The sequence below is a fragment of the Helianthus annuus genome, chromosome 15, assembly GCF_002127325.2.
Source record: "Helianthus annuus cultivar XRQ/B chromosome 15, HanXRQr2.0-SUNRISE, whole genome shotgun sequence".
NCBI classification, from domain to species: Eukaryota; Viridiplantae; Streptophyta; class Magnoliopsida; order Asterales; family Asteraceae; genus Helianthus; species Helianthus annuus.
The window spans coordinates 58,276,045-58,288,004 of record NC_035447.2 but is presented as its reverse complement, the minus strand read 5'-3'; the positions used below and the strand labels follow the sequence as shown (position 1 = coordinate 58,288,004).

Below are 11,960 nucleotides of genomic sequence, written 5' to 3'. Positions count from 1 at the left end.
CTAGTAGACCTTGCATCTTGGTCAATGACGATAGACATTGACTCGGGGCACCACAACTTTCCGTCAACAGTTTCGGTATCTACAGTTTAGTGAGCTTACAGATGGGGTAGCTCCCCACAACGTGATTATAAATGCTTTATCTAAACAACTTACGTTTTCGAAAACTAAAACTTGACTCCTCGTGGACTCGCCAACATTATGTTGATACCCTACTACATGCTTTGCAGGTACCCAGTGATTCAGGAGCTTGCAGCTTGCGGATGTGTAGTGGTCGTCTAACCCGTGTGTTGGGTTCTAAACAAACTTGAACTAAGAATCTTGTTTTAAACTATTTTGTCTATGCTTCCGCTACTTATCTAAACTATTACTTAAACTTAAAACTTTTGAACCTTGACTATGATATTTGCTAACCTTGTGGTTGGTGAGTATTACTTATGTTATTAAGTAAATTGCTCAGTATAATTGGTGGCTGGATCCTGGTCAGTCACGCCTCCAACTGGTGGTACTCCGCATGTGGGTTTTGGGGGTGTGACATATCTGTTTTTACTTTTATTTTATTTTTCAGCATTTTAGTTAGTTTTATTTTCTTAGTTTAAAACCTTTTTCTAACATTTTGATTGATTAGACGTTGAGGATAAACCGGTACTAAAAGCTCTTGTGTCCTTGGACGACCTCGGTATCTTACCAACACTATACTACGTCTACGATGGTGCACTTGCCCATATGTGTGTTTAGTGTTAGTAAATATCGTGTTTTATAAATTTAAAACTTGGCTAAAAAGTGTAAAAAGGGCTTAAAATATATACCTAAATTATATTACACCTAACGCACATCAGCTCTCGTTCTTGAAACTCTGTATCCATATTAATGTTTCTTTATATTTTTATCGCTTTCATAGAAGTTATTTCAGAACAAAAAAATATATATTGACAACTACGTGAACTACGAGAACTGCTTAATGTACATGTATGTAGTGTTTTGCGTAGTTATCGCTCTTTCTCAATCACTACTTTAATTATAATATATGCATTATGTATACTTGTATCATGTGGTTGTCGTAGTTTTCAACATATTGTTGATTTTAAAATTAACTTGTCTTGTTTAGGTTTACAAGCGTTTAAATTTATTGTATTTATGTATATTCATATTCATGTAGTTTTATTTAACCTTGTCTTGGTTAGGTTTATAAGTGTTTAAATTTATTGTATTTATGTATATTCATATTCATGTTGTTTTATATAGTTTGTAAATATATCAGTGACGCACATGTGTTTATATAGTTATCAAAAGGTATCTTGCCTAATATTACCAAAGTGTGTATCATAGGTGTTCGTCTCCAAGTGGTTGGGTGTTCTAATTACATAACAACCATTGATATAGATTTAGAAGTAGATATAAAGAGTGTGTGAGGTACTCATCCAAAAAAATCCATATATAGTTGTTTCAACTAAAAATAACTTATAATAGTATCAAGAAAATACAAATTTAATAAGAATTATTTATTTACATATAAACTAGAAAATGTTATAAACACATCCTTTATTCAAAATCCTTTTATATATATATATGAAAGTATTCTTTAACGAATAGAGCTATAGATGATGAGGGTCTATTGTAGGATCGTTTGCGTGACCAAACGAGTCGTTCAGAAGAGATCTCGTCCAATACGAGTGGCGGAAACAAACGTATCGAAGTTATTTCAGCTGATTTGCACAAAGAATCACTTAAACTGTGTCTTATATTGATATCAGATCGTTTTACAATGCTGGAGACACTTCGGCAGAGCTTCGCTACCGGAATCGAATCGTTACAAATGAAATCACCAAGGCACATATTTATAGGCACACCATTCCGCACGAGATGGTTCACACGAAATGGACTTTTCATTTCGTGCGAAATAACCATCTTCATTTCGTATGAAATGGAGTCTTTCCATTTCGTGTGAAATGGCCATAACCTACAAATATCTCATTTTTCTCGCATATCGTGCCCTGATCTATCTAACCTATTACAAGACTTGATATAAGACGAAGTCAACAGACATATGAACCAACAGACTCCCCCTTGGATGTCGACGAGTCTTCAGTATCACGTCTTCAGTATGTCGAATCTTTAGTCTTTATCAGTCTTCACACTCTCTTCCAAAGTATTCTCCATTGTAAGCATCCTCAATCTATATCTTCTCTCTCTCTTCCAGAATCGCAACCTAGCCCTATGCTCTGTTGATCAGGTCTCTTGATTTCTTAAGTTCATTAGCATCAGCAGCTTGCGTGAACACACTTCCAGGATCAGAAGCTGGCTCTATGCATCTTCAAACTCCCCCTTTCAATAAACTGGGATCACAGTCTGGAATTCACATGCTTCAGGCTTTGGATCAGAAACCTGGCTCACACTCTACAGCTTTCACAAGTTCTAAGATCGTAGCCTGGCTCTTTGCATCCACAAGATCTAATACCTGGCTAACCTGCACATCCTCTACCCAAAAATAAATTTCACAATTTTTTAAAAATTTGATAAACTAATGACAAATTAATAAACCACTTGTAGGAATTATTCAGATTTGGTATCAACTTAATGAACCATTTAAACATTTCAAAATCACTTTTCCTCTTAACAAACTCTCCCAACCCTGTGTTCATCATCTTTAGCACTTGGAATTTTGAAAATCAGCTCTCCAACATCAGTTGTCGAAAATATTTTTGATTTTTCAGAAAATTTTAAACTAAAAATACAATCTTTTTGGATTTTTGTTTTGAAAAGCAGTAAAGAAATATTTACAAACAATATATTTTTGTGAGTTTGTGTAAGAGAATCATATCAGTTTATGAGACAAATCACTAGCACCGTTGACATTTTTAGACTTTAAGTTCTAAACGATTCACATAGATTGTCAGTATACTGATCCACTTAAATTTTCACACAAAGTTCAACTGTTTCGAGATACGAGATTAGAGTTTTTAATGACTTAAACTTATTCGCGTGTACCACCTCAAAATATACTCTCATATCCAGACTTCTATATTCAGTCTTACAGGTGAATGTACACTAATGATATCTGTAAAACGGGTAATGCGAGACCATGAGAGCTCAGGTTAGAACTTCCGTTCAGACAAAGAGATGATGGCTCGTCTTGCGGTGTGTCCCATTTGGGGATCTTTTCTTCAACAACACATGATTAGCATCTTTCAATGTTTCATCATTTTTATGCCGAGGGTGGGCTTTTAAATTAAAGTAGTGCAGAGCATTATACGAGGACTAGGCTATTGCTTCCGCAAAATCAGAAGTCCTGGTATAATACCCCAGATATCATCACGCACAAAGACCTAGTATGTCAGAAATAGAAAGCCCTTCAACAAGATTTCAGGGGTTACCTATATATCCGAGAGATGTTCCCCACGAAATAAGTAAGTCTTGTTTTTTAGATTTATATCTCGAACACAATCTACTAAGCGTGTAAAAACCTACTGGCATATCATCAGTGAGATCGTTTATCACATTTTTAACTTTCCAATTCTTTAGCGTGTTGTGATAGTCCACTGATGTACTATCATTTCCTCTTTTTCACAACAAAACTCATTTTTAATTTTTCGATGTTTTTGGCTTTTTAGATTTTATCATGTTTTTGGATTTTTCAAATTTTCTAATGTTTTTGGATTTTCTGAAATTTCTTACTCCCCCTAAAATTCAAAACCATGTAAAGAAAATTTTGACAAACCGATGTGAATTGCATCAATTCTCCATTCACTTGGCATAAACAATCAGAACTCCCCCTTACAACAAACTATTTTCCCATTATGATTTCAAAACACTTAAGTTTGTTTTAATCAAAATGGTTTTTCCGGAAAATTAGTTTTGTTGAATTCAATAACCACTTGTAGATTAGGGGATTAAATTCGTCACTTTGTTTTCTTTCAACCAATTGTATGAGTGTTAAATCAAGTTCAACTTAATGACCTTGATTAACCACTTGTATGTTCACCTGTTGGAACTTATCAACACCACCACTTGTAAATTGAAATATGACAATTTTCAAGAATGATAATACCACTTGTAGATCGAAATTTCACAGATGTGAATTTCTCAAGAAAGATGCCGATTCATGCTCCACGATTACCAACTTTGGAGCTCCGGCAAGTCCAGATTTTTAGTCATGATAAGTTCTATCCCAGTTACTAACCTGGGATGAACCATCTTCATCTGGTTTATGCGTTTTCTTCTCATAAAATTCCTTTACCCCTTTGACCTTCCTATTACATCCGCATATAAGTCTAATAAAAACGGCGAGTTTAGACACTAAAATTTTGAGCTTTCAATTCTTCTAATCTCTTTACCGTGTGTAGGTAATATTACCAATATTAACAATGCACAATTTTAACAAAATTTGGGCATGACCCGTCCATAAAACGAGTATACCCCTGTTTCAACCGTAATCTAAACAAATAAAATTCTACAAACCGTTCAACAAGATACGACTAAAAGCCAAAACATCAAGTGTTAAAAAGTGTGACTACTAACAAGTTGTACGACACAGACATTTTAACCCAAAACATTAATACGGACTAGCAGAAGCGCTTGATGCTCATAAAGTGTGCGTGTGCTCGCTCAAAATTGCCAAGTCACCTAAACTGAGAATTTACCTACGTTCAACATAAACAAAAGAAGTTAGCATTTCATCACTAACATGATTAACTAATAATCCGACTAATCATTATTGCGGCCTTACATCTTTCAATTACATTACCAACCGTTAGACCGTTCATTACATGCTCGTCTCAATGTAGAGACTAGCATACCTTTCTTAACATACCCGCTAACGACGGGTACTAGTATGGTTACCATAACTTTCATTTGATTCATTCATGACGAACGATTATATTCTTCACATATGATTACACTCCAACCCGAAAAGACGGATCGAGTAAACTTTCATTCAAAACATACTTAACTTCCCATACCCGGTTCGACTAGAAGGAACCAGATATGATGCATTATCTATCGTATCTTATTTATTTCTCAACATCCGTTTATGACGGATCTAACTTTACTTCCAACAATCTTATATCTCAACATTCACAATTCCAACATAACATAATACAATAGAGGTTATTATACATATGACAACATAATATAGATAAGGTGTACACTAACGTACCTCGATCTTGTGAGTCTCCCATTTTCTTAGTGTTTGAGCCTTCTTCTTTCACGCCTACATTAAACGCATTCATTCATTTAGCACAACACTTTCATTTCATCAGTTACATAAATTTCTCATTTTCAAGTGACAATATTATCACTAACTTTTCAGATTTTTACACATTTATTCTCTTAAGCATTTCATTAAACACTTAGTCTGCGTACATTAATAAAGCCTAATGTACAAGCATTCAAAGCATGACTTTACTAGTTCATCTTGCATGTCATCAATAATCAACCTAGTTCTTACAATTCTCTCATTTTACATCAATTTATCTAGCATTCAAGTATTACAAGCAAGATCATATGTCAAGATTACATATGATTATAATCCCTATGATCTTCCTATTCATAGTTACGAATTTCACAAAGTGGGTTTTCACTACAATCTTTCATACAAACTAAAATCAACATGATTCTTGTTCTAGGAGGCAATCCTAACTCAGATTTCCTCACATTTTAATACAAGAATCGAGATTGGGTTGAACCCCTCATTCTACAAATCATAATTTCAGAAATTGAACTTACCACTTCAGAAATTGGGGTTGGCTATTCGGATTTAAGGGCTCATGCACTGGATTATCCTATGAATTCAGATTCAATTCTTGATTTCTTGAAGTTAGGGTTTCACCTCCCTTTCCCTACTCCCTTGTTCGATCGACCAGAACCCAAATATGGGTGTTTTCTTTTAATTTTTGTTTATTAATTAAACCTTTTTGTTTATTACTTACACACTAAACCCTCCTACGTAGAAAGAGTGTTTAGTTTAGGCTTTCCCATAAACTAACTTACCATTTTGTCATATTCATTAACTATGTTAAATTCTTTGTTTATTTTCATTTATTATTATTATACTAAACATTTTTGGGGTGTTACAAGTCTACCCCCCTTAATTGAGGTTTCGTCCCTGAAACCTGGAGACATAACAATTTAACGATTACATACCAAAGAGAAAAGGGTAGTGTTTCCTCATTTCATCTTCCGCTTCCCATGTAAGTTCCGACCCCTTTCGGTGTTGCCATTGAACCAACACTTGTCTAACGGCTTTGTTGCGAAGATTCTTCACCTTAACGTCTTTAATGGCTATAGGTCTTTCGACATAATTTAGCCTCTCGTCCAGCTCGATGTCTTCAAGAGGCACAACGCTGTTTCATCCGCAAGACACTTCCTTAACTGCGACACGTGGAAGGTATTGTGGATCCTATCTAGCGAAGATGGTAATTCTAATTGATATGCAACTCTTCCAACTCGAGCCAAGATTTTAAACGGTCTGATATAACGAGGACCTAACTTACCTCGTTTGCGGAAACGGATTATGCCCTTCCAAGGTGATACTTTCAATAAGACATAATCTCCGACTTGAAACTCAATAGGACGCCTTCTCTTGTCCGCATAGCTTCCCGAATAGGTAAAAAGTGGGCACTCTTTGTGAGTCGGTCAACAATTACCCATATTGCATCATGCCCCTTTTTCGTTCTAGGGAGCTTGGTTACCAGATCCATAGTTAACTCCTCCCATTTCCAGACTGGAATTCCCAAGGGTTGTAACTTCCTGTACGGTTTTTGATGTTCTGCTTTCACTTGGGAGCATGTTAAGCATTTGAGACATACTTTACAATATCGCGTTTCATACCCGGCCACCAATAATTGGTTTTCAAGTCCTGGTACATCTTGGTTGCCCTGGGATGGATTGAGTATCGTGCCTTATGAGCCTCGTCGAGTAGAGCGGTCTTAACTTCGCAAAATCGTGGTATCCAGATTCGACCGAATCTTGTTTTGAGTCCGGTTGAATTTTCTTCTAGTTTATCGGTTACACCTTTTAATCTTTCTTTCTTTAAGTCTTCCGCTCCAAGCGACTTTATTTGGGAATCTCGTATCATATCAAGCAAACATGGTGTAACTATCATCTTCGGCTTAGTGCATCCGCCACCACGTTCGCCTTTCCCGGGTGGTAAAGGATGTCGCAATCATAATCTTTAATCAGTTCTAACCATCTTCGTTGCCTCATATTCAAGTCTTTTTGTTCAAAGAAATATTTGAGGCTTTAATGGTCCGAGTAAATTGTACATCTCATACCATATAGGTAGTGTCTCCAAATCTTTAAGGCGAACACTACCGCTGCCAATTCCAGATCATGTGTTGGGTAGTTTACCTCATGGGGCTTTAATTGTCGCGAAGCATATGCGATAACCCTTCCCCTTTGCATCAAAACACAACCTAAACCCTGCTGTGAAGCGTCTGAACAAATAACCAGATCTTCAGTCCCATCTGGCAATGTCAAGACCGGAGGACCCGACAGTTTCTCCTTTAATATTCGAAAGGATTCCTTCTGTTCTTTTCCCCATATAAACTTTTCTTTCTTTCTGGTTAGTTTTGTTAAGGGTAAGGCTATCTTCGAGAAATCCTGTATGAACCTTCTGTAATACCCCGCGAGGCCTAGAAAACTTCTTATTTCAGTTGGATTTTTGGGGAAACCCATTTCATTATGGCATCAATCTTCGACGGATCTACCAAAACACCTTCCGAATTGATTATATAAACCAGAAACTGCACCTCTCTGAGCCAGAAGGCACACTTTGAGAATTTCGCATAAAGTTGTTCTTTACGGAGAATTTCAAGTACTTCACGCAAATTCCTCGCATGTTCAGCCTTACTTCGCGAATAGACTAGGATATCGTCTATGAATACGATCACGGATTTTTCTAACATAGGTCAGCATACCCGGTTCATAAGATCTATAAATGCTGCTGGAGCGTTCGTTAACCCAAAGGACATAACTAGGAACTCGTAATGTCCGTATCGGGTTCTAAATGCGGTCTTTGCAATGTCTTCTCCTCGTACTCTGACTTGATGATACCCCGAACACAGGTCAATCTTAGAGAACCAACTAGCCCCTTGTAATTGATCAAAAAGATCGTCAATTCTAGGTAAAGGGTAGCGGTTCTTTACGATCAGCTTATTTAACTCTCTGTAGTCGATGCACATGCGCATCAACCCATCTTTCTTCTTAACGAATAAGACAGGCGCCCCCCATGGCAACACACTCAGGCATATAAAGCCCTTATCTAGCAGATCTTGTAATTGTGTCATTAACTCCCGCATCTCGGTGGGAGCCAGTCTATAGGGAGCCTTCGCAACTGGCTTCGCTCCCAGATTCAATTCGATGCGAAACTCTATTTCTCGTTCGGGAGGGAGTCCCGGCAATTCCTCTGGAAATACGTCCGGAAATTCGTCCACGACCTCAACATCTTCAAGTTTCTGGAGGGTTTGTCAAGCGTCTACTACATAAGCCAGGTATGCCCTACTCCCGTTACGTACGTGTTTAACGGCTTGAACCAGAGTGCACAATTTTGTTTCCACGTTTCTCTCCCCTTGAAGACTCAATTGCCTTCCACTTGGAGATTGAACAAACATTATCTTATTTTCACAATTAATCTCTACACGGTATCGTGCCATCCAATCCATTCCCACTATCATCTTAAATTCCCCCAAAACCATAGGTATGAGGTCGATATCGAATTCTTCATCTTCTATAGTGAATTTGCAATTTCTACAAATCTCGTGTAACTTATAGATCTTACTATCGGCTATTTCTACTTCTAAAGGCATCGACATTCGTTCAATCATAAATGAAGGATGTTGTACAATTTCATTTGAAATAAACGACATAGTGGCTCCGGTATCGAATAAAACATAAACTGGTATGGAGTTTAATAGAAAGATACCTGAAACCACATTCGGATGGGACTTGGATTCTTCGGATGTGATTTGAAACATCCTCCCTTTTGCCTTAGAGCTTTCTTCGTTCTTTCCCTCCTTCTTTGATCCTTGTTGGAGTTTAGGACACTCCGACTTAACATGCCCTTTTTGGAAACAATTGAAACATGTCTTTGGGTCGCTAGGGAACTTACAGGATGTATGCTCTTCCTCGCCGCATTTGTAGCATCCCTTCTTACCCAGAAGGCATTCCCCAGTATGAAGTTTCCCATATGTCTTGCACGGAGAAATACCACCCCTTAACTTGTCCTTCTTTCCATGGTCTTGAAACTTTGCTTTCTTGGACGGACTTGAACTTGCCCCCTTTTCATTCAATCTCTTTTCACCTCGTTCTTCTTGCGTTTTAATCTCGATTTCTCTATCCCGTGCCAAATTGATAAGCTCGTCAAGGATTTCACATTTCGAGGGAGTGATGAACTCCCTAAATTTTGCCTTTAACACGCCGTAAAAGCGGTTGATCTTCATTCTTTCAGTCTTCACAAAATCCCCACAGAACTTCATCTTATCCATGAAAGTGTTTGATATTTTGTTTATTGACTCGTTTTTTCTGTCGGAGGCGTAAGAAATCCTCCTGAATCTTATCAATAGCCGACTGAGGACAATGATATCTCATGAAGGGCTCCTTAAATTCTTGCCAAGTCATCATTTGGAGTCTATCCTCACCTATTTCCTTGCTATGCGCATCCCACCAATCTTTCGCCTGAAGAGTGAGTTGACCAGTAGCGAACATCACCTGGTCCTCCTTATCATATCGGCTTCATATAAATACCGCTTCTATGTTTGAAATCTATCTTTGGCATGCGATCGGGTCGATTTTACCATCATACGTTGCAGGATTGCACGCCATGAAGTCTTTATACGTGCACCGTCGTTCTTTGCTTTTACTTTTAGATCCCTCAATCAGTTCTTTCAATTCTTCGATCTTGCTAGTCATCATGGCATCCACAACTCCCAACACCCGACTTTCTACTTCTTGAGTTAATTGAGGAAGATTAGCTTGCATAACCCCTTCCGCCACTTCCGTGACCTTACTGTTAAATGCCTCTTGACGAGTCGTATCATCATCATTATTAACGTTTCTTACATCAGCCATCTACACAATGTCATGTTTTCATTTAATACAAATCATAAGCTTTCGGTATATCATAGTTCATTAGTCTACATTTACTTAATTCGCATTCTTATATTTCGATTTGTTTTGCTCTTTTAAATTTCATAACTCATCTCATGTCATTCGGTTCATCACTTTCGACTCTTACGAATCCATTCTATCGTAACCAATAATTGTGATTACATACATCTGTTAGGCCTTAGATGGACCCTACGTAGTCATTAAATAGGCTTTCGGACAACCCGACAACTTAAAATGTGAAAAACAAAAAAAAATTCAGCGGATTGCCTTTACATGACCCGTCGGCGACGGGCCCTGGAAAGTGGCGTCGGCCACACTTCCCCGTAGGCAGACATATAGGCCGTCGACAAGCATGGGGGCATCGGCAACGGCTTACAGCCCGTCGGCGACTGCCTCTCCTTTGCTGAAACGCTAAAGAACCATTTTCGGGGTGTTTTCTACTCATTTTTAGGTTCGTTCCAACCATTCGATCCCTGGAACTTCCCATTCAACCTTCCAATATTACTCCCTGTATATCTAACTTAATATTTTCATCATACACATAATAAACATACTTGCATTCTCATACGACTTAAACGTTACCTCATTGGCGATCTTGGAGTGAGCACACTTTCGAACGAGCCGTCGGTTGAGTTTAAGCACTACTACTTGTGCTCGAATCCCTCAACCTCGGCTCTGATACCAACTTATTACATCCGCATATAAGTCTAATAAAAACGACGAGTTTAGACACTAAAATTTTGAGCTTTCAATTCTTCTAATCTCTTTACCGTGTGTAGGTAATATTATCAATATTAACAATGCACAATTTTAACAAAATTTGGGCATGACCCGTCCATAAAACGAGTATACCCCTGTTTTAACCGTAATCTAAACAAATAAAATTCTACAAACCGTTCAACAAGATACGACTAAAAGCCAAAACATCAAGTGTTAAAAAGTGTGACTACTAACAAGTTGTACGACACAGACATTTTAACCCAAAACATTAATACGGACTAGCAGAAGCGCTTGATGGTCATAAAGTGTGTGTGTGCTCGCTCCAAATTGCCAAGTCGCCTAAACTGAGGATTTACCTACGTTCAACATAAACAAAAGAAGTTAGCATTTCATCACTAACATGATTAACTAATAATCCGACTAATCATTATTGTGGCCTTACATCTTTCAATTACATTACCAACCGTTAGACGGTTCATTACATGCTCGTCTCAATGTAGAGACTAGCATACCTTTCTTAACATACCCGCTAACGACGGGTACTAGTATGGTTACCATAACTTTCATTCAATTCATTCATGACGAACGATTATATTCTTCACATACGATTACACTCCAACCCGAGAAGACAGATCGAGTAAACTTTCATTCAAAACATACTTAACTTCCCATACCCGGTTCGACTAGAAGGAACCGGATATGATGCATTATCTATCGTATCTTATTCATTTCTCAACATCCGTTTATGACGGATCTAACTTTACTTCCAACAATCTTATATCTCAACATTCACAATTCCAACATAACAACATAATACAATAGAGGTTATTATACATATGACAACAAATATAGATAAGGTGTACACTAACGTACCTCGATCTTGTGAGTCTCCCGTTTTCTTAGTGTTTGAGCCTTCTTCTTTCACGCCTACATTAAACGCATTCATTCATTTAGCCCAACACTTTCATTTCATCATTTACATAAATTTCTCATTTTCAAGTGACAATATTATCACTAACTTTTCATATTTTTACACATTTATTCTCTTAAGCATTTCATCAAACACTTAGTGTGCGTACATTAATAAAGACTAATTTACAAGCATTCAAAGCATGACTTTACTAGTTCATCTTGCATGT

The 11,960-nt window shown here is 37.4% G+C and overlaps 1 protein-coding gene across 1 annotated transcript; it reads right to left on the bottom strand.

The window, feature by feature from the left end:
* Nucleotides 1-8,462: 8,462 nt before the first annotated feature.
* LOC110913771 lies at nt 8,463-9,470 on the bottom strand. The gene has a single exon (XM_022158590.1). It carries the CDS (start codon nt 9,468-9,470, stop codon nt 8,463-8,465), a length of 1,008 nt encoding a protein of 335 aa, XP_022014282.1.
* Nucleotides 9,471-11,960: the final 2,490 nt, after the last annotated feature.

What these genes read in the sequence shown, in the direction of transcription:
- LOC110913771 (XM_022158590.1), bottom strand. Translation starts at nt 9,470, where the DNA reads ATGAAGTTCTGTGGGGATTTTGTGAAGACTGAAAGAATGAAGATCAAC.